Source organism: Parasteatoda tepidariorum, chromosome 3, assembly GCF_043381705.1.
Source record: "Parasteatoda tepidariorum isolate YZ-2023 chromosome 3, CAS_Ptep_4.0, whole genome shotgun sequence".
Taxonomy (NCBI): domain Eukaryota; kingdom Metazoa; phylum Arthropoda; class Arachnida; order Araneae; family Theridiidae; genus Parasteatoda; species Parasteatoda tepidariorum.
Window position 1 is genome coordinate 50,234,802 of NC_092206.1, and position 23,822 is coordinate 50,258,623.

General features: G+C 28.4%; 3 protein-coding genes across 3 annotated transcripts in view; all 3 read left to right on the forward strand.

Moving 5' to 3' along the window:
- Positions 1–10,252: 10,252 nt before the first annotated feature.
- LOC107455389 (Nucleolar complex protein 3) lies at positions 10,253–12,576 on the forward strand. The gene has a single exon (XM_016072934.3). The coding sequence runs from the start codon at positions 10,347–10,349 to the stop codon at positions 12,489–12,491; it is 2,145 nt and encodes a 714-aa protein (XP_015928420.2). The 5' UTR covers positions 10,253–10,346; the 3' UTR covers positions 12,492–12,576.
- A 6,204-nt stretch (positions 12,577–18,780) lies between these two features.
- Positions 18,781–23,822, forward strand: part of LOC107447731 (methanethiol oxidase) — a 31,978-nt gene continuing 26,936 nt past the window's right edge. Inside the window, exons 1-2 of the mRNA XM_071178622.1 lie at positions 18,781–18,970; positions 21,295–21,464. Coding sequence (XP_071034723.1) covers positions 18,967–18,970; positions 21,295–21,464 — 174 coding nt within the window. The 5' untranslated portion in view covers positions 18,781–18,966. The remainder of the gene's footprint in view (positions 18,971–21,294; positions 21,465–23,822) is intronic.
- Positions 22,372–23,822, forward strand: part of LOC122270351 (methanethiol oxidase-like) — a 10,643-nt gene continuing 9,192 nt past the window's right edge. The window contains exon 1 of the mRNA XM_071179057.1: positions 22,372–22,434. Within this exon, the coding sequence (XP_071035158.1) occupies positions 22,372–22,434 (63 nt within the window). The remainder of the gene's footprint in view (positions 22,435–23,822) is intronic.

Consider the following 23,822-nt stretch of genomic DNA (forward strand, 5'->3'; position numbering starts at 1 on the left):
GCCTAGTAAAATAATTGTTTGAGTAGGGGTGTACAACCTGCGGCCCGCGGGAGCTTCTGAATGAAATGAAATTTTTTTCCTCAGAAAAATAAAAAAGAATGTTGAAAATTTAGAATTGCAAATTTGATTCATAACTCTTAATGCACGCAATTTGAACTGATTCTATTGCAAATTTATGTTGATTCTTAATTACTTTATCTTTGGTTATTGCAAAGAAATTCCACATGGTTTAAAAAGATTCAATATTTTTAATATGATATTACAATATCAGTGTTTTCATTACAGAAAAAAATTGGGTGAGAATTTCTCACCCTTTCTCAAAAACTGGGTGAGATTTCAAAAAGTTAGGTGAGATTTCTAAAAATGAAAAAAACACGAATAGACTTGGAAAAGAAATATTTCATTTTTAACATCTTCTAATTTTTAAAGCATTGAATATTCTTGCTGCATTATCACATGGAAAATGTTCTATATCTACTTTTTCATCAGCTATTCTCATTAGGTTGCTCAAATGCTTATCAGTCAATCTGTTAGTATATTTTGTCTTAATTCGGTTTTGGATGCAACAGATGCTGAACTATTCGGAACCACTAAGCAAATTTGTAGCATTGTGCACACACTTTCCTATCCTCTTCACCTGCCAGCATAGGCTTTTCAATTATTTCTGCTATAGAATAGCGAAGTTATTTTCATGTTCTTACTTCTTGCTAGTATTTGATCCGTATCCATTGAATATCCGTACTTGTTTTGTTTTGACCGTTCCTACCGACATTTGTTTCCTTTTCATTTGTGCGTTATGGATTAGAAAATGTTGCCTTAACAAGGTATTTGTCCATCTTACATTCAAGCTCAAAAAATTTAAACGTCTTACATGAACAAACCTTACCTACGGTTAACATGTGGTTGAAGAGAAATGTGTTCTGAAAGGGTTTCGGAGGTGGGGGGCATTGTGTTCTGCTGTTCGCACTGGTTCTGAACAATACTGGTAAATAGGAAAGCTTGATAACAATGACCGATGTTGAAAATAAGGAAAGATCAAGGGATTAAGGATTGAGAAACGTATTTCATTTAAAATAGTGGAAGACGAAATTTTTTCCAAAATTCGCGAGATTCGCTCATTTTGAAATTCATTAATAGAGTGCGAGAACTTCTCGCGTTAATCATTTTTTAATGCGAGAAAAGAAAAAAATATGCGAGATTCTCGCGTTCTCGCTTTGTAGTGAAAACACTGCAATATGCAAATTTCGAATCTGAGTAATTTTTGCCGATGTTATCATAAATCCCAGAGACGTTTCGATAATTTTTTGGCATTTATAATTACCAATTTCCATGTGGTTTTTAAGATTCCAATGCATTATATTTTTATTACGATGTTATTATGATACGCAAATTTCAAATTGATTATTTAAATACTAATCCCTTTTTGACGTGCTGTGTTTTCCTAATTTTATCAGAAATCCTAGGGACATTTAAATTGTTTTTTTGGCATTTATAACTACTAATTTCCATGTTGTTTATAAATTCCCAATAAATTTCTTATGATATTACGACTCATGTGTTATTGTGCATATGAGTTAATCACACATTTAATTGATAACTTTTTGCTGTATTTAATTTATGCCGATTGCTTTGCAAATCCAAGTAGTGCTTAATCATTTTTTGCGATGCATTCTCCCTTAGTTTTAAAAATTCTGATTTTTAGTACAACATGCGGATTTCAAATCACTTAGTTCAAAAATTTTTCACTGGCGCACTTTACTCATGCTAATTTCATTGTAAATTTAAACACTTTTTTGCAATTATTGGGATGCTGTTCTTAGCGAATTTTACAATACCACTACTTTAACTACGATGTTTATACAACACGCAAATAAAATGCGCATATTTTTTCTCCCACTTTTATTCTGTAAGCTCTCTCTATATATAAATATATATGTATGCATTTTTTAAAATAAATTAATTATTGTGAAATATTGAAAAAGTTTTTCAAAAAAAGTTTCAGCTTTTTATTTTTAAATAAATTTAAATAATTAAAAGTATTTAATTTCCTGCAAATATGTTATTAAGTTTACTGATAAAAAATTCAGTGCTTAGAACACTAATGTTTACGTAAAAATTATCATATTTACTGCTAACATGACTAAATATGCATGTGGCTCTTCATTAATCCACTTGCTGTGCAAGTTGCTCTTCACTCAAAAAGGTTGTGCATCTCTATGTTAGAGTATAATATATATATATATATATATTACACTCTAACATAGTTCTATATAGTACTATATAATTTCTAAAACAATTTAAGGCAAAAAAATTGAATTTGAATTATTTGTTTGTAAAATTTACAAGTTACAAAACTATCAACATGTTCTAGCAAAAATTTGCAATTTTTGTAGTACAGTAGGGAACCGATTATCCGAACGATCAGGACCATAGCTATTCCGGATAACTGATTTTTCTGGTTTTCTGGATCGCTACAAAAAGCCGTTTTTTTTATTGTTGAACCCATTAAAAAAAATTTTTTTTGGAAATAATCTTAAAAAGAAGAAAAAACGATGAGGTAATACACTAATGATTATTTCCAAAATGATGGTAAGATTAACTTCTTTCAAAAAAGAAAGAAAAATCCAAAAATCTTAGGAGGAAAAAAAAGTTTTCTAAAAAAAAAAATGGCGGGAAAATGTATCAAATTTCGTTTCGGTTTTTCGGTTTTTTGATTTCCGGATAACGGGTTCTGTATTGTACTATAATCGAATTTCTTTGGAAGCTGATTGGTATTGGCTTACGAATACTAGTACAAAATAAATTGGGTATGTTAAGATCCACTGTTTATTCCTAAAAAAAGCATAAGAAATAAAAAAATAGTTAAAAAAAAAACATTTCTGAATAAAAGATATACAGTGGAAAGTCGCGTATCCGGAATCGGCGGGACTTTCCGAAGTCCGTATATTTGATTTTTCAGTATAATTGACCTCCAAGGTAAACAAAGCTTAAAATGATCTGAATCTAAGAAGCAGAAAATAAATAAACATTATTTTTCGGGCAATAATGTTTTAGTATTAGAATGATATCTAATCAATCATAAACAAAATATTAGAAAAAAAATAATTATTGCTATTCTAAAAATAAATATAGAAAACGAAAAAAATTCCCAGTTATGAAAATATTAATTGCTCTCTCCACCATTTTGAACTAGAACGANTTAAGCGGAAGTAACTTCACCCGGTCCGTACGAACTTCCCCTACATCGCTATAATCTTCTCATTATGTTTTGCATTAGATTTCCAAACATTGTTGGCGTTTTCTTTTATCTTGATAACGTTTGTTGTTTGGAAATTTAAAAATCTGTTTCATTAAATCGAAAGGAGCTTTTCCTATCATCACAAGTTGAATGATGATGGCAAGAAAAAATTGTCAGTAAAAATAATATAAAATACATATTTTAGAAAAAATAATATTCAGTTGTCTGATCCTTTTTCTGGAGAGTTATTTTAAAGTGTAAAATAAATACAATTAAGTTTTTAAAAGACACTGGTCTCTAGCAGCTAAATATTAAGTTAAGATATATTTACCTCGAAGATATACTACTTATTCATGGCAATCTAAAAACATGCACAGCTTAAAACTTGTAACTTTTAGATATGACATTAAAAGAAGTACGAAATGTGGCTTTATTGTCAATTTGTAACAAAAATTTTATATTCTTCAAAAAATTAAACTTCATAATGGAAATATTTTTTTTTCTTTCTTAAATAAAAGCAATATCTTCAATACCCGCATGCAAGCAAAAAAAAAAAAAAAAAAAAAAAAAAGATATGTTACTTCATCAGATTTTCTTAAAATGCATTTATTTTCTTTTTCTTTAGGAAGTTTAATTGTTTAAAGCAGGGGTGGTTAACACTGAGCATCATGTGCACCACTTTTAGTGTAAATAAGTACTACCGTGTTAACGTTGTTCATTGAATTGTTACACGTACAGTAACTTTTTTTTCTAGATCAAATAAATCTATAAGTTAGCAAATATCACAGATGTTATCTTAAAATCTTGAAAAATTTAATTGTTTCTAGTGAAATTTAAACAATGGTTAACATTTAATCAATCACAATTTTTTGCTCATCATTTTTATGTATTTAAATGAGCAAGAAAATAATAAACGGAAAATTACATTTAATTACTTTTTTTTTAAATGATACAATTTTACAATTACAAATAATAAGGAGAAAACTTACAAGGATACAAACACTAATGTGATTTCTGTATTGTTTTAATTTTTACTAATTCTTTTATATTAAAATTTTTTTCAAAATATTATTTTTTTTTCAATTTAAATTAAGTTTGTGTGCCACACAAAATTCCACCTCTGGTTTGAAGTAACTTTATTTTTTATATGTCAAATATAGCACACACGAATCTGAATTATTTAGTGTTAAAAGTCTTGTTTCTCTATTTAGTTATTACCTTAAATTTTACATTACATTATGGGAAAATAGCAATTTTATTTCAAATTACGCTAGATGATATCTTGAAATTTAAAGAATAAGAATACTGCATATATTAGATAAAAAATTATTTTTGGAAAAATTTTAAGAAATATATACAGAAAAGTTCTTTCTATTGAGATTATATATATTTTTAAACTCAAAATTTCAGGAGAGGGATAACATGGGCCCTTNCTATCTATAACACCATATATACAGAAAAGTTCTTTCTGTTGAGATTATATATATTTTTAAACTCAAAATTACAGGAGAGGGATAACATGGGCCCTTGGCTTCATCACTGAGTAGAAACAAATAAAGCCTAAGTTAAAAAAAAATTAAATAAAATAGTGTAGAGCTTTATTCTGTAATAATTCAAGGTAATGTTTGCGTACAGATCTTTATATTGAGTTATTTAGAGACTTTAAAAACAAACACACTTCAAAGAACCTTTATTTAACATTTATGTATTTTTCCTAAAAATGAATTTTTCTTATTAATCAACGATGATTGAATCAGCCTAAGTAAAAACATTAGAAAAGAAGTAAGTTCCGGTTGCGAAAATAAGCTCTCCCTGAATTTCATCACTGAAGCTACAACGTGGTACGAAATGTGGAGGAATGGAGAAAATTCTTATGAATCCCTTTAATACATCGATTTAGTTATCGAGGCCACACCGTTTTATCCAGTAGTAGCGGAGGTAATCAAAATTGGCCTAACTCTTTCAGCTACTACGTGCACTATTGAACGCACTTTTAGCACAATGCGACGCATCAAAACATGGAATAGGTCTACAATGTCTCACGAGAGATTAAGTAGTTAATGCATGCTCAGTGTGCATAAGAAAAGAATTAAAGATGACTCAGAATTCATTGAAAAAGTTATAAACAGATTTGGACAGCAAACAAGACGATTACAATTCTTGTTTGATTAAACAATTTTTTAATTGTTATATATCAATAATTACTTAATTATTTGTTTTCGAATAAAAATGTTTTTAATTAAAAAAGTTTATAACAAAATTGTTTTTCTGTACCTCTTTAATTGTTGAAAAAAAGCCAGGGGGGGTGCAAGTGCACCTCCTTGCACCCCCCTGCCGGCGCCCTTGATGTGATCAAAGGTACATAAGCAGACTATTTTGCCAGATTAATATTTTTATGGCAATCTGAAACCACATATTTATTTTGTTTATAATTATGATTTTAAAACATGTTTTTATAAAACTATATAATTTAAAGTAAATGATAAATGAAATAAAAAAAAAGTTTTAAACTTAAAAGCAAAATTAAGGGAGAAATAGTATTAATTTGTTGAAGAGAAATGTAATAAAACACCAATATTATTATTAACATCAATGATGATTTATTTTGGTAATAATTACAAATTAAAGTAAAAAATAAGCTATGTACTATAAGGCAAAATAATAATGAAATTGTACAAATTCGTTTTAGAGAATGTCAAAATCGGCAAACTATTATTGACGTCAATGATGCTTAACTAATTTTGGTAATTGATACTAATTGAAATAAAAAAATAAACCATCAACTAAAAAGCAAAATTAATAGGAAATTGTACTTATTTATTATGGGATACTGTAAAAAGTAGCCATAGTATTACTGACACCAATGATGCTTAAATTTGGTAATAGGCACTAATAGCATCATAGAAATTGGTGCAGTTTTAATAGGTACAAAATATACTCTTAGATAGGTACAATGCATTTTAATGTAAATTTGGTGCCGATTACAGCTGCACCAATACCGTACATTTTTAAGATAGATTATGATTTTATGATCCCTCAAAGATATAAGTACTGGAAGAAGCAGCTTGACTGTGGAATATTTTAAAAATGGGTTGCCTAGAGCAACAGCATTATGTCATTTGATACAGAATACAGTCAATCTTTATTTTGATGGGATGAGCTGTTAAAAATGTACTTTTGCTTAATCTAATAATGTAAATCAACCAAGAAAGGCAAAAAATATTAGTAAATAAATAAAAAACATTGGTATCATTTTAGCTTTATTATTTGTGTCAGTATTAGCCTGAAAGTTATGTGTATGATTTTGTAGTGTTTTTCAGTACTCAGTAATCGGTGCTTTGCTTTTCTCCCGCATGAAGAATGGGTATTTGGCTAGCATAATATCAAATTAAATTTTAAGAGAAAAGCGGACAAAACTTGTTCAGTCACGAAAATAAATTCCTTATTAAGTATAGTTAACAATATATTAATAATATATAAAGTATAGTTAATAATTTATAAATATATGTAATTAAATTTATCAATATACAGGATGGTTTGAATGCTAAGACAGGTAGAGGAGACCTAAAATAAGCATATTTCATAAAGGAATGTAGGGGCGGAAATGTCATATTAAGCCCATAGAGAGTAAGTAACATTAGTAAATGGTTGTCTACTAATGCTAGCTTGCTATGCTAATGTTGCTTACTTTCAAGCAGTTGTTGTACACTGTAATTGAATGTAGTTTTATTGTAAACTGTTTGATTGTTGGCTATTGTACGCTATTCACACACAAATCATTGTTATCTTTTGTCTGACTAGAATTTTTTCTTACTTATGATTAATGCTGCTTTATGAGCTAGAGCTCTTATGCTGCATTTTCACATCTATGTTCTTATACAAAATCAAACAGTTTACTATTACAGTTTATCATGTTGAAAGACAAGTGAATAAATTACCATTTGCTTCTCCCTATAGTGTTCCAAATATAAGGTTTAGGCTCTTTGCACGGACCTTCAGTTGCTTGCTTTTGAAAGGCATAAAATTTCAGCATAATCTCATCTGATGGCTCAAAAGTTCCTAAATGAGAAAAATTGTGATTAAGATATAAAATATAGATACTCAAACATTAAATGCTAAAGAGATAAAGTAGATTCAAGTCCTTTGTAAAGAGAATGTTGATCATTTTATTTACTGAACTATTGAGCAGAAAAACAGGGGAACAGAAGTAATTTAATTTACTTTCTTAATTAAATGTTTCGGTTTTCCTAAAACAAACTTTACTGAAATGCAATCAAACCATAACAGTTTTTAAATCTATTTAATTTATACAAAACACTAATCTAAAATGATATAAAAAACTAATTCACCATTTATATTTCAGAGAGGGAGTGATTAATGTCTTCTGCATACCTCTACCTTTAGTCTAGGTCTTGCTTAAATGCTATATCTTTAAACGATTTATGTTAGAGTTGCTTTATCTGTTAATGTCTTGGGGCTTACGCCAAAGAGTTTACACGCTCAATCCTAATTAGCCCTATCGTAAAGCAAGCGTCATCACTTGTCTTCTTAGGGATTTCTGGCTTAAATTTTTGATAATTCTCATATAAGCTATCCTCTAAAAGTATGCAACATTATTCATTTGAAATGTTAATTGAAACAAAAGTCATTAGCTATTTTATCTATTTGTGTCTATTTTAAGTTTAGTTCATAACTAGGAACAAATAAAATATGCATTTAATTGTATAGATATTTTAGAAGCCTATCTTATAATATTGATGTATTATATGATAGGCTTCTAAAATATATATATGCAAATAAGGATATAGGTATACTTTGTCTTATGTATGAATATATCAAAATAATATGAATAAAGCATAAATGAAAGTACATAAATGGTCATGCTATAGTTTTGATTTAATAAACAGGAACAATTTCTTATGATCCAAACACATAATGACTGTAGAAAAATAACAAGATGGGCATATGCAGAGTGGTTTAACCATTACAGAAAGAGAAACAAGCTTATCTTAAGAAATCTTAATAAATGAGTAATAGAGATCTTAAGAAATGTTAAGAATAATATTAAACTACTAGGAAGTATAATAATGGATTTCCCAACTTTTACAACAAAAGATAGATTTTTATTATTACTTTAAATTAATCTTACTGTTTTACAGAAAATTCCAGATAAAAAGAAGATTTAGCACAGTTTTTGAAGAAGGTTTGTTCTGGAGCAATTAAAATATACAGTTCGGATATTTTCTATCATTATTGTAATAAATTTAGAAAGACTTTAGGGTGGTGTCAAAGTAAGTAGTGTAACCAGAATCACTAATATTTAGTGTCCTTAAAAAATAAACTTAAAAATTTGAAGTAAAATAAAACTTAATACTAAAGTAAAAGTGTGCAGTAAGGATTCAAACTAGAATAACTATTTTATTATGAATTTATTTTTAATGTTATAAATTGTGAAAAGATATATTTCCTTTTTCCTATGCTTATTAAAAATAGTTACTCGTTTTTCTACTGTTTTAAATTTTATTTTAAACAGAAACTAAACAGTACATTAAAAAATTATCTGTAGGAATACAGAATTAGACTTTTAAAACCACTAATAAAAAAATCTTAATTACCTTATTAAAAATTAATGACAAATTAAATAGATATATTTCATTTATGTCTAAGCTATTTTGAAAACACAATGGAAATTTTCAACTTATATATTTCTGTTTTATAGTTTTAGTGGATCAGTAAACTAAACAGCTCAATACTGCCTCATAAGTTATTATTTTTTAATTAATAATTTAATAAAATAAAAAATTGATTATTAAAATCATATTAATAATTTATTATTTTTATCATAATCTATTACTTTTTGTAGTACATAGAATTGTAAATAAAGTACTCACAACATTTCTTAAATCATGAAAATATATTTTAAATGATATTGCCATTGTGTAACTTAAGGTAGATAATGACTGTTTGTGCCTTTTAGACACTAAACGCATCATAAAATTTTTTAGCTAAATGTGAGTTATACTTAATATGTTTTTACTAAATAGTAAACAATAAAGTAAATTTAATGAAACACGTGTTAATTGAGAAATAAAGTAAAAAATTAAAGAAACCAAAAAAAAAAGCTGACTTTTTAAAAAAATAAGAGTTAATTCTTTTAATAAAAACCAGCCGACTGGACTTTTTCAAAAAAGGCCGACTGTTTTGCAGCCCTGTAGAGAGTTGTTCAACATTTTAAGTTATGTGTTAACAATTGCATTAAGTTCCAGAAACTCAATGCACAAAAATAAGGTTTCAAAATCGTAAGCACCAGAATCTTATCTTTTTACAGACAATCTCATACATTTAAGCAACAAACAAATAGCATTTGAATGGCCTCAAGGGCACATCACCTTAACAAGTTTTACTATCAGTTTGAAATTTGATTAATCCTAAAGTTAAGCATTAAGTCGAGAATATAATAAATTGCAATTTTTTTTGATACTGGACAGCAAAGTTTAAATGTAGTAATTAAATTATATAATAGCAATAATTAAGTTTATCAAAGGTATAAAATCAATCATCATGTATAAATAGTAACCATCGTATGGAATACTGTTGACGACATCAACGGCGGCAAGGAACTTCTCCTCAATCGACATTTTTATGCATTTGAAATCACTTAAAACACGTGTTCATTTATTATAAATAAATTCTTTTAGTGTTTATGCCCTTTTGTGATAACTTAAATTATTAAAAATTTACAAATAGCCCCACTTGCAGACTTGTTTTTGTTTTTCTTTTCGGCACATGGTGAATAATGTTATCTTACTTCTAATTCTCTTGTAATCTCTAAGACTTATTTTACGAAAACGATTAAACTCATAAAAACGAATAAAATTGTATTAAATCATTGTAATTTGATAAAAACTCTTGCTTGAATGCCTCCATAATAAAAAAATAATGGATAAATTCTATCAGAATATTTGTTAGCGTGAACAAAATAAGCTAGAAATAGGCCTCAGTTTTTTTGATGCCTTTCCTTGCAACTTCAACCGCGTACTTTTTGTTGACTTGCCGAAATTTGTTTACTTTCACAGAAACGTGCTCTGATCCAATAAAAAGGTATAAAATGAGCGTAAAAAAGAAACAACTTCGTAAGGAAACAAAATTTAAAAAACGTGACAAATCAAAATCTAATGTTAAGCAAAAGAATAAGGCAAACTTCAAGAAGAAAAGTTTTTCTAAACAGAAAAAATCAAATTTCAAATCCAATCATGAACAGAAAAACAGACAAAGCGAAGAAGAAACTGAAGTTGTTTCGTCTGAATGTAGTGATATTGAAGAAAATTATGAGAAGCAACCACGTATTCGAAAAAGTACTAAAGTCCGAAATTTGCTTCCCATTAAAAACAAACAAGGGCTGATGTTTAGATCGGAAATTTTACCTGATTCTGAGGACGAGTCTCCTGAAATTAAAACCGTCAAAAACATTAAATCTGAAAATTTGATCGAGACCTATGCTCATCAGAAGAAGCAACTGCAAGAACTGAAACGAAAGGTGGCTCTAATTTGTACGTCTTTAATTGAGGACCCAGATAATAATATGTTGGCTCTTAAGGAACTCATTTCCATGCTCCAAAATCCAACCACTAAGATGATTGTAAGCGAAAAGAAAATATTGTGCCTCTCTCTGTTGCATGTGTTTTCTGATATTCTACCAGGCTATAAAATCAGGCTACAAGAAGAAACTGATTCGAAGGTTAAACTGAAGAAGGAGACGAAAAAATTGCTGGGATACGAACAAACCCTGTTAAAGTGTTACAAGAAGTATTTAGATTTACTGTATGAGCTTATTCGGGATATGAGATCTACTCAAATGTCGTCTGCCTCTTTAACCTTTAAAAAAGTTGCTATCGAAATCGGATTGGTTGCGTTGAAATGTAAGTGTGAGTTGCTGAAGACTCGTTTCAGCTTTAATTTCTTCAGAGATATTATTAATAAGTTAGTGCCATTAGCTATTGACGGTGAGGAAGAAGTTACTGAGTTGTGCTGTGATGCCTTTCAAAAAATGTTTAAGGCTGATAAATTAGGGGAAGCTTCTGAAGAATTAGTGAAGCAAATAGTGAGTGTTATAAAACAGCGAAAGTTTAGAATTCCTCCTGCTTTGCTGAGATCATTTCTGAGTTTGAATCTTCGTGAGGCCAAGCCGGAAATTGAAAAGATTGACATGAATAAAGGCAGAAAGGAATGGCAAAGAATGTCTCGCACGCAGCGTAGAGATAAAAAGAAGATGAAAGAATTGGAAGCAGAGTTGAAAGAAACTCAAGCCTATGAAAGTGTTGAAACTGTCAGGAAACACCACACTAAAACGCTAAACAAAATATTTTGGGTGTTTTTCCACATTCTGAAAGACGGCGATAAGATGATTCTTATTGCTCCTGCATTAGAAGGTCTTTCAAAATTCGCTCATTTAATAAATTTAGAATTTTTCGATGACCTGAATGCTGTGTTATGTGGTATGATGGAATCAGGTAAACTGAATGATGTTGAGAAATTGCACGGCGTTTACACTTTATTTACAATTCTGGCAGGACAAGCTGAATCATTGCACATAGATCCCCATAAAATATATTGCCATATGTATCAAGGACTATGGAATTTAAGTCATTCAACGGATATAGAGCATCTTGATTTAACTCTGAAGTGCTTAGAGTTTAACATATTAAGAAAAAAGAAAAGAATATCTTCTAATAGGATGTTAGCCTTCATAAAACGAGTTTGTACTGTGAGTTTACAGACTCCCGTGCATGGTACCTTGGGATTACTGAGTTCATTGCGAAACCTTATTTTAAATGTTAAGGGATCTGACATATTACTTGACTCTGAAAGTTCTATTGGTAGTGGAATATATTTGCCAGAAATTGAAGATCCTGAACATTGTAATCCTCACTCGACTGCTCTGTGGGAACTTCATATACTTCGTAAGCATTATAATCCAGCGGTTAAATTATACGCTCAACACATACTGTCTGGTTGTGAAAACAAAGGTCGATTGTCGCTACCCGACAAGTTAATTAATTCAACCCCGGAAGAAGTATTACACCTGTTTGCAGAAGTAGCTGTAATGAATAAAATTGACTATATGGAAGAGAATGAAGAACCTCCGAAGAAGAAAATTAAACATTTAGATATATTTACCAATGAAAGCTTTGAAAATGAAGTTGATTTGGAATTACATCCAGTTGACTTACAGAATGTTGTATTCAATTTATAACTATTTAAATGTTATGTTTTATAAAGAAAATATTTGAATGTTGAGCTGTAAGAAAACAGTAAAAGTGATTTTTATAAAACTGAAACAGAGATTTATTTTGTTCAATATTTTACTGGCTTGTGTTCCTAAATATTTTTATATTAATTAAGTAAACTAACAATGGTTAAATTTTAAAAAAAGTGCTTTTACCTATTTACAGTGCACTTTTTCCACATTGCCATTAGAGGCCTTATAATGGGGAATAAATAATGGTTAATTGTACATGCATGGTAACTAAGTGATTAAACACCTGTTGCACTGTGTGCATGGCGGAATATAATTAAATACTTCGTGATATTTGAATATAAGTAACCCACATATTCAATTAAAGTGTGTGCATGTTTCAAGAACTGTTATTTTATTAATACTAATAATAATACTTTAACTAATATTTTTTTCAAATACAGATATTTTTCATAAAAACAATAATAGCTAGTTTTATGAATGTTAAATACTAATTTCATTTATTTTCTATTTTATACTATGCAGCTCTTTTTACAATAAAATATTAAACTATAAATTTGTTTAGTAAAAATATTTCTTTGCTGCGATAATTTAAAAAAAGAATATTTATAGTTATAATGCAGCTTTTTTGTTGTATTAAAAATTATGATGTAATTTTTAAACTAGATTACTGCCTGAAAAAAAATCTTATAGAAATGTTTAATGCATATGAATTCAAGATTCTAATTAAATACAATTTATACTTACCATTATAACAATTGAAAAACAGGCTTTAAAAAATCACCAAATTAATTTCGCAGATTTTTTATTTTAAACTTTGTGTAGCCTTGTACTATACCATAACAACAGTTTGACAAATATATCTTTATACTTGTTTCTTATAAGAAAACAAGAAGAGAAATTTATATTTGTTCTGCTTTTATGCCTTAATACAGTGATTTCTTAATTAATATTGCTTATACATAGTTCATATATATCTTTAAACAAAATGTAGTTTTGATGTGTTTTTAAAACCAGCAATTGGAAGAATTTTTATCAACGTTATGTTTTTTTGTGAAAAAAATTACCTTTCAATAATTACATTTTAAAGATGTATAAAAACATATAAAAAATGCATTACACACTCACTTTATTTTTTACCAAAGCTTTCTAAGATTAAGCAGAAGCTGTAGTTATTTATTTCACACCAGGTACTTATTTAATTTTGCTAATTGAAATTTATTAATTCTGTGATAATTAATTTTATAACTATAGAATAAAAAATTTAAATTATTTCCCATTATAATTATAATCAATGATGTATTTTAAAAAATTAAAATCAATATGTTTTAAAAAACAGTTTTTTTGACTTAAACTAATGATTTAAAGAAAAGTACTTGAATAAATCAACCTTAGATTTGAAATTTGTTTTTATTTCTTAAAAATAAGAAATAATTACTTATTTTGCTTGCTAATCCCCATCATTTTTTCAGTCACAATCATTTTTGTTTCTCAAAGTAACAGATAATTCCTTCTAAGATAATTGTTTCATTCAAATATACCTATGTGTTTTATTGCATTAACCTTTCTTCAAAATACTAGTGTGTTTATGCTCGCCAAAATCTCAACTCAGAGATCTTCCAAATGTTTTTCAGATCACAGTTTAAATTTAAATCAATTGTATTATTTTCAATTTCTAAAAAAAATTGAAGTTCTATTTGATTTTAAGTTTTTATTGATTGAGCTACTGTAAGGAAAGAATGCCGTTTCCTTGAAATTGGCAATTTTTTTTACAAGTCTGTCCTCTAAATTCTTATTTATTTTTTGGTTACTATTTAAAAAAGCTTAAGATTTTCCCCAAAGTGATTATTTAACAACAATAGAAAAAGTAAATTTTTCAATACTCCTATCCATTTTAAAAACTAATTTCAACTTCATTGTTTTGATTGAATATGTTAACCAGTTATAATAAAAATTAAATTTTAAAATATTGCTATAAATAGTAAAATTTATTTGTAATTCTAAATAATAATTTATAGGATTTACCAATCTTCTATGTGTATCTTGGCAGTTAAATAATAGTATAAATGTTTATCAATTAGTTATATTGCATTTGTTAAAACACTACCTATAAAATGATAACACACAATTACTTGGCAATATATTCTTGGATTTTCATTTATTGAACTTCTATTTTGCAAATTTCTCTAGTTTGCAAACTTTTTCTAAGAACCTAGAAAATTTTAAATTTTTTTTTTTTTTTCAAAATAGATTTCAAACAGTGAGGTGAATTTTTTACTTAACAGACTTCAGATTTCGAGCAGATCTTGTAATCTTATTTTTTTCTCTAAATATTTCAAACATATCCTTTCTTTTAACACATTTTATATTGAATTAAAACCTAGAATTTTGAGCTTGGCAATGAGTGAGAAGGAAACAAAATTTAAGGTAGTGAGTGTCAAAGAACATGGTGTGCAATCCCTTATGTAGGTCTAAGACACCAGTTAAAATCGAAATTCATCTCTACAAGTACTGAAGTCAAATTACGCAAAACTCTGATTAGACCAATTGTTTTGTCTGGTTGTGAGAGCTGGGTAATTAATAAATTAGAGAAAAATAGATTGCTCATTTTTGAAAGTCTTCTTAGTAATTTTCAGAGGCATTTATATAGCCATGAAATATAAAATGAATATAAACAACCTAACATTTTGAGAGTTATTAAGTCCTACAGGAGGAGATGACTGGGACACATTTTTTGATATGAAAATTTAGATCCAGCTAAAAAATTGACTATCTCAAAAATCGAGGGTACAAGAAGAAGGAAGAGACAAACCCCCTACAAGGTGGTTAGACAGTTACGAGAAGGATTTGAGAGCATTGGGAGGGAAAGCTTACAATAAGTTGTACTGCCTGGAGGAAGCAGACTTAGAAAGCCTTGGCTTGCACTGATCTGATGAAGGAATCCTTGCTTTGGTTGTATAATTGCTTAACGAGAGCAATCCTTGTTACTTTTTTCATTTCATCCACTAAATTCAACCTTGACGCTTTGTACAAAAAGCTTGATGGTTACGACGTTTAGAATGATTAAATGTTAATTTTTAAAGATGGGAGGCTTCATTTATCAACCCTAGTGATTGTTTCTCTTCCATCTTTTTTTATTTAAAAGGTGATGAAAAAAATTTAATTTGGTTTATGAAAAATATAATTTTATGTAAGAATATTTTGTTAATATGTTAAATGTAACAAAATAAGCAATTACCTAGGTTTCAGAAATAATTAACTGTATTTGAAAAACGAAATGTTTATAATTAGGAATGCAGAATTTGTGACACAATAGAGTAAGTAATAAATGAAATTGCCTTAATCTTTCTATTTCACTATTTTTTTAAATTTAAGTGGGACAAATGTCTCGCTATGATTCGATAATGTAAGATTAAACCTAAGATGAAAAATGTTTATACTTAGGAATACAAATTGTGCGACACAATTGAGAAGTAATAAATGAAATTACCTTAACCTTTCTATTGATTCTTTACGATTGCATAATGGAGGATTAAACTTAAGTTAACACACTCTATCCAAAAGTTATAAATTCAAAGCAGAAAGAATTTCAAATATGTCAAGCCAAAGTCTGTCCATGCCAAATTTACTACCTTACTTTAGCTGTGCCTTCACAAATTCAACTTTAGGAAAAACGGTAGTTTCACAAAATACTTTTTATTAAAATTTTATTTTTGCATCCTGTAAGAAACGATAAATCCATATTTTTGTGTTGATTTTTTAATAAAATTTTTAATTTTTACAAATTATGTCTAAATTTTCACAGAAAAACCTAGACAGACCCCTGAGTATTGTAATTTAATAAGATGCTTAATCTTTAATGTGATCATTTTAGAAAGCAATTTCATACATTAATTATTATAATTTGTAAAAATCTACTTGTTGCAGGGAATAAAAATGGTACTTTTCCATTGCACAAGTGAATTCAGCTGATTTCTTAATTTTTATAAAAAATATCCGTCTGCTAAAAATGTTAATGAAAAACAATTGAACTTACTAGAGCCCAGTGACTTAGCATTGGCTTCTTCATCGCCTGCCCTGGTTAAATGGGGAAGTACGAAAAAAAAAAAAAAATTCTTTGTCTTTTTTTCATTGAGGGATTTGATGAATCATTCAAAAAAATGCATTGTTGTTGTCGTGTCCATGGATGATGGCTGCTCTTTAGATGCAATTAAAGGAGCGAAAAAAGTACATTAACTATTACATATAAATACAATACGTTACTTGTAACTTATAACTATTTTTAATCTAATATATATGGAAATTTTTTTATTATTATGGGAAAATATTTGTCAATACATATGTTTGGCCTTGTACAAAGTATGAGATCTATCATTTTTTATTTTGTTTTAAAACTGACTTCAAATGTGCAATTTAGATATCGCCTATATCAACCCTACGTCATATCGAAAATTTTCAGCTTATAGATTCAGAAAAATAAAAGCTTGTTTTATTATTTCTCATTACATACTTGTTATTTGGAATTGAGCTTTACTTTTTTTCTTCTTCTGGAAAAAGCAGTGAAAAAAATATTTTTTTTTTTGCTTCACAAAAAGTGTACTAAGATGGTTCAGAAATGAATTTTTCAGATTTTTTCCTTGAAGCTTTATTTTTACGAACGTCAGTATTTTCTGTGGGAGTCATTCTTTAAAATTATGACAGTTTTTGAGTTTTTTTTTTCTACAAATGGCATTTGAATGTTAAGACAGACATATTACAAATTTGTTTCTCGCAGCCTTTATTTTCTGAACAAAAATATTTTGCACGGAAGTTATTTTCTTGAAATAGAACTAATCACTTTCGTTCCGTTTTTTTTTTTTTTTTTTTTTTTTTTTTTTTTTTTTTTTTTTTTTTTTTTTTTTTTTNTTTTTTTTTTTTTTTTTTTTTTTAGAAATTGAGTTCAAATCACAGTTGCTTTTTCTCCTACGTGAAAGACTGGTACGAAGAATGCATTTCGAAACCTAATTTTTTTTTTCATTAATATATTATCGTATTCATGAATATATATATACATATCTTTCAGTTTTTTTCTAGAAATAGAGGGCGATTCGCATTTCTTTTTTTCTTTGTTGAAAGAGTCGCTAAACGCTAACATGAAAGTTAGTGAAATGCATTTCACTAACTTGCACTTCACAGCTTTCTCAGTTTTTCGAGCTTAAATATTTTTACACCAGTCATTTTCTTTAAATAATTCCAATAATTAATAATTATAATTAAATAGCTTAGACTTCGTTTTTTTTTTATTTTTTTTTATTTTAAAAATTACAATTTTTTCTTTTTATCGTTATTATTTTTTAATGTAAACTTCACTAAAACGATTAATGTTGTAAGAAACAGAATTTCTTTTTATAGAATTGCACCACATTACTTTAATTCAGTTCAATTGTACTGAAGGCAAAATTATTTACTTTAAAGGATATAAACATTTCATAGGTCACAATGCATATCCTTTTAGATTATTGAATAAATTAAAAATGATAAAATATTGATCTTTTTTCTTTTGCCTTAAATTATCTTTGCGTAAACAAATTTTATAATTGCGTCCTCAGGAATACGAATTCGGAGAAGATAAGGTTTGCTTATGCATAGAAAGTACAATTTCATTATTTAAATTATTGTTTGTATTAAATATATTGCTTTTAGGTCTGCGTTTAATAAACGAAGACAAAATATAATGAGGTTACAAAAATGTAATGGCTATTGAATATATATATNNNNAATATATATATTAATATGCATTATTCCTTTTTTTTTCAATGTTAAAATTAATAATTTATAAAAAATTTAAATTGATGAAATTCATACAGTCGCTGATCATGATTTTAAAAAAAAAATTCAACGAAAATGCTTAAATGTTGCTAATTATTTTTCTTAAAAATTAGTTTTAATAAAAGCTGTTTCATTCATTTATTTTTATCTCATGAAACTACAAAACTTTGCAACTACACTTTTTTTTCCTACTTCATATGACGATTTTACTTTACATGTGTAATTCAAATATTGTTATCTCTTGTTATAAATTCAGCAGAGTTTATACAGTTAACTTGAACGCACATTTCGTCTAAAATATTTTTATACTTTTTTTTTTACTAAATTAAAAAGCATGAGACATAAATTCGAATTATATAAGTTTTATTCTTGAATTTATTCTTGCAAAATAAATACCGAAACGAGTAATAATAGCGTTATTTTCATTAAAAAAATATTCTTATACAAGAGCAAATGAACTGTTGGTAAAAATACTGATGAAATTGTAAAAGTAAATGACGAAGAAGTAAAAAAATAGCTGTAGTAGAAAAAAAAAATCTGTCTTATTGGGTGATAGTGTTATCTTTCAATTTGGCGCATGACATTAAAACTAGTTCAATTGATCTTGAACTTTCAGTGAACTTCAGAAGGAAGTTGTTATTTTCGTTGATAAGACGCTACGAGCATGGGTAAGTAATAATATTGTTATTTTATTTTCAAAATTTGTATCACTCTTGGTACAAAGGTATTTTAATTAAAATACTATCTCCGTATTTATATTAAAACGAAAAAACAAAAACCCTGTGTGGATGATAAATAAAAGCTTTAGTAATCTCAAAATGCAAAAATGTCCGGAAGTAGAATTCGCATAATTATACCAAGCACTTCCACCATCTGGTTTAATAATAACTCTCGATTAAAATAGTCTTTGCTCAACATATTTTTTTTACTATGAAAATATAAAATTATGAATGTCTAATAAAGTAATTCATACACGCATAACCACTTTTTGAATTAGTGTAAATATAGTAACACAGTATCGAAATCGTAAGACAGTTTTATGAGAAATTATGATTAACAAAATTGCAATTACAATGCGCACATTAATCAGAAAATTATTTATATCAATGAAATGTAATAAATTTTAGATATTTACTTTGATTAAATGTCTTAAAACTTATCAATATTTTATTTTAAGTAGATACATAATAATTGTATGCTTTTTTAATTTAAAAATATTTGTTTTTAGTTAGCCGAATTATAAAACTGCTTTTTTCAAATTTGAAACATCGATTACTTTTTTAAAATTGTACAATAAATGGACAGTCACTAAAAAGTAATCGAGGCTGTTAATAAAATTTATTTAGTAATTTGTAAATAATTGTAAAATTTTGAGTTTGGTTAATGTTCATGAGAAATGTTATCATATTGCTTTCGTTGCTAGGCAGTTGAGAAGTTTTATAAAAATTCTTTGACTTTTTTCACATTGTTGCTTAGAAATTAAGAAATTACTAATTAAGAAATTAGTTTTCCCTTGTAAATTAATAAAACCTTTTCATTTACTTGAGTACAAAATTTTGCTTGAGTTTGGCATAGTTACGCAGATACAGACTCTTCTCTTCCTAGGACAATAAACTCAACATTCATGCGATCAATCAAATTCTTACATAAATTTTTTAATTGGCAATTTAAAATAATTTATTGAGAAATATCTACTTCAAATGCTTTTATTTGTTTCAAATATTCTTTCAAACTTATAATTGCAATTGAATCTCACAACTCACCTTGTTTCAGTTTTTCACATCAGTTTTTTTTTTTTAAAAACTTTTTCCAATTTTTCTTCAAAAATAAAATAGTAGAAATATAATGTTACGTTAATTTTTTTCTAAAGAAACCAGAAAATATTTCCTTTTTTTAATCGAGAATACGTATAAGAATAAAAAAACAATGGTAAGCCGAAACAATACGTAGAAACAATAGGAATATTTATTCAGATAAAATACGCATTTGTGTCGCGTTTGCATCAACATCATTTACATAAACATCGATTGCACAAACTAATTTGCATTGATTGGTATTTCGAAATATTAAGATTGCATTTTAGTTTATGAAACTTTGAACATTAGGTCAAAAGTTATAAGTGTTCCATTTTTTCCCCTGTTATTTTGCTAGTAGTATGTTTATAAACTTACTGTACTAAACTCGTATAACAGATTGTATATATTAGGAATTATAGTAATTGTACCAAATTTGTAGAAAAAAGCAATAATTTGTTCTCCACCAAGAAAAGTTTATATCTTCACTTACAGTTTTGCTTAGTTATTTTCCCTGAAGGAATATGTAGATTACAAACCGTATATACATTAAAGAAATTGATCGTTTTTCATTTTACTGATGTTGAATTATAATATATTATGATTTTCAGTATTTTTAAGAATATTTATTAGTAGATTGAGTGTTTACAGAAACTTAGAACCTAATTTGTTTAAAGCATAAATATAGAAGAAAAAAATTTAACAAATATTTCAAGGTTAACCAGAAAATCAAATTGGTTTTGATATTCTTTACCACCCTCTCCTCAAAATCGATTAAACAGAGTTCGATAGCGTATCGTGTCATACTGGCTCAAGTATTAATTTGAGACCCTTAATATATGTACTTTCTTGACTTCATTTTTGTCAAAAATTCTAAAATATTATATTAAATTCAGCGATTGCAGAACATTCTACATAATCGAACTGTAGAAAGGAACTTAGGATTATACATTTAAAATATGTACTTATTTGCATGATAAATGGCAGCGTTGTACATTAACAAGGTGGAAAGATATATATATATATANACGATTGTATCCTCCAAAAGGAGTGCTTTCTAATATTGTATCAATGTATCCAAAGCAAAATATATCAATACAATAAAGTGAGAAGCACTCAAAAAAATTTTTTTTGAAACAAAATAAAATAGAACACATTAAGTAAAAATATCAGGTGTTAAATAATTTTTTTGTAAACAGCGTCCCCTGTGCGCCAAATTGGTTACAACAGTCCTCTGGAAGCTTTCAAGTCGGCAGAAAGAGAAAAACTGGCTTATGTTACATGTGTATCTGCTAAATGGCAAACAACGAATATTCCTGATTTCATAGCTACAGTGGATTTGGATCCCGAATCAAGTACCTTTTCAAAAGTAAGACTATCAATCACTTTCGTAATTATTTCTGCTTTCATAATGTTTGACTCCTGACATATATCTAATGAAAAAAAAAACAACTAAATATTCAATAAATTTTATACTACTACATATACTTTATTTATTTCTCGACATGATATATGTAAAAATTACAACGAGACATTGGTTCGAACATTCTTTTACGGTATTGTGCTCTCCCAGGTTTTTTGAAGGTACCCAGAGACATAAAATTCCTTGGAAGATTCTTCATATTCGAGAATTTCTGAACTGCAAACTTTGTTTAAGTTCCTGAAAAATACCGCGGCAGCTAAATACCGCTTGAGACATCTGTACAATACCGTGAAGCGAAAGTGCTTACGTTGGTAAAAACAATGTTCGTTGAAATCAAGTTGAGAAATAAGCAAACTTACGTAGTAGTTTTGTTTAGTTTGGAAAGTAACTTTTTCTTTAATTAAAATGTTTGTTTGCACTTTCATAATATCATCTGAAAAGATATTATGTTTGTGCGAAAAAAGCTACACTAACAAATGCAAGTCTACTTTAAATGTTTTTGAATGGATAGTGTTTTCTACACTATGGTGCACTGCAAGTTCTTTTTCGTCTATGCTTCCAGGTTTCTGTTTCCGGTGTATTTTGAAACCATTTGGCTCATTGGGTTTTGAGGCTTTCTTGACTTGAGCAGTATTTTTTGTATACGTGTTACCTGATTTATTATTTGTGTTTAAAAAAAGAACAGTTTTAAAATCGTCATTTGAAGACCAGTCATTTCAAGACGTAAGAATCGTCACTTGAAATAAAGATTCGTCATTAAACACTTCTTTATTTAGTCAACAATATACCAACTTCGAAATTTAAATCTAAATTATAATTTGCAAAATGAAGCTAATCTCAATGCTCGAACAATATGTTAACTCTAACGTATGCTAGTGCACGCCTTGCAACAAGAACAAACAGTAATAATGAACAAGTAAAAAGAGGAATAGAGGCTGCCAAAAAAGCGAGTACTTTCAAAATCTAGCATCCATGCAATTTTTTTAACAATGCGAATAGAATCAATTTTCACTTCAAACTCACCAGAATTAATTAATATCATTGATATTTTATGAAATACAGCAGATTCAAGCTCAGAAACTATATAATTTATTTATTTCGTTGAAAATTAAATTATATGTTTGAAAATATTGCCTCGCAGAATAAGCTGTATAGTAAGCAACTGTATACTTTCTAACCGGAAGTAGGGCAGGTCAAGAGCTCGAGATTGTCGTTGTTTACATTTATGCAGAAAAAATCATCCATAAGGAGTGTCTATTACATCGATCAATTGGTTTTATCGTGCCGAAGCAAATCACAACCAATCACAAAATGGATTCTGTGACTTTTTTCATTTTTTATTTATTTATTTTTAAAGTTTTGATAACAAAAGCGACTACGAGTGTTATAGGATCACGCTTTTCTTCCAATTATTAAGCGCTATCTCTGAATTGATATGCCATAAACTGAAGTTTCTTTAAGGTTAATGTTCCGTAGTGACTGATCATGAAGACACGGTTCCCAGTAGAAAACACCGAAGTCAAGCATCACTAACTGCGATCATTAAGCGGATGGGTGACCACTTTGATTAGCCTACTTAAGGACCGAGAGTGTGTGGTATCGGTTCTCGTTAAACTGCTCAACCGTAAAGTGCTCGATATCGCGCGCAAGTCGTCGGCCTACCAAAGCAGGGGAGCCATTCTCTCTGCAGAGGATCAAAATTGCGATATATTTTATCTTCGGATCATCCTCAGGTATGTTTGCCCGACAGTCACTAATATCTCATTGTGCTAATGCGATGTAAATCTAGTGCTTAAGTACCTACCGTTAAGGTTAAGTGTCACTATTCTATATATATTTACCCAGTATACCCTACACTGATGTTTTTTCAAGTTTAAGTGCCACTACCCGGAAAACATTTGCCTGGTATACCTTACACTGATTTTTTATAAGATTATGTGCTACTACTCAGTATACGCTTTCCCGGTATATCCCACATAAACGTTTTCTTATGGTTGTTGTTGTTTCTAATGCTACTTGCCACACTGCCGAGCAAATTTAAGGCAGAGTGTGCGTTTCTTGTTTTTCAGTGGCGCCATCCTATGGTCAAGAATTCGTCTTCAGCCGCACACACGCCACAACCCGTTTTATGGGACGGACCCATTCACACATCCATTCATTCATCCACAGATCGTAATTTTGACCTGAATCATAGAACGATCGATCTCCAATCCAGTACCCCCAGAGGTATCGATTTGTTATGGGAACATGGAGGACTTTTGCGACTCGACAGATTTAACGTGCATCAGTCACTTTACTACACGG

Coding starts and splice junctions, on each gene's coding strand:
- LOC107455389 (XM_016072934.3), top strand. CDS start 10,347: ATGAGCGTAAAAAAGAAACAACTTCGTAAGGAAACAAAATTTAAAAAA.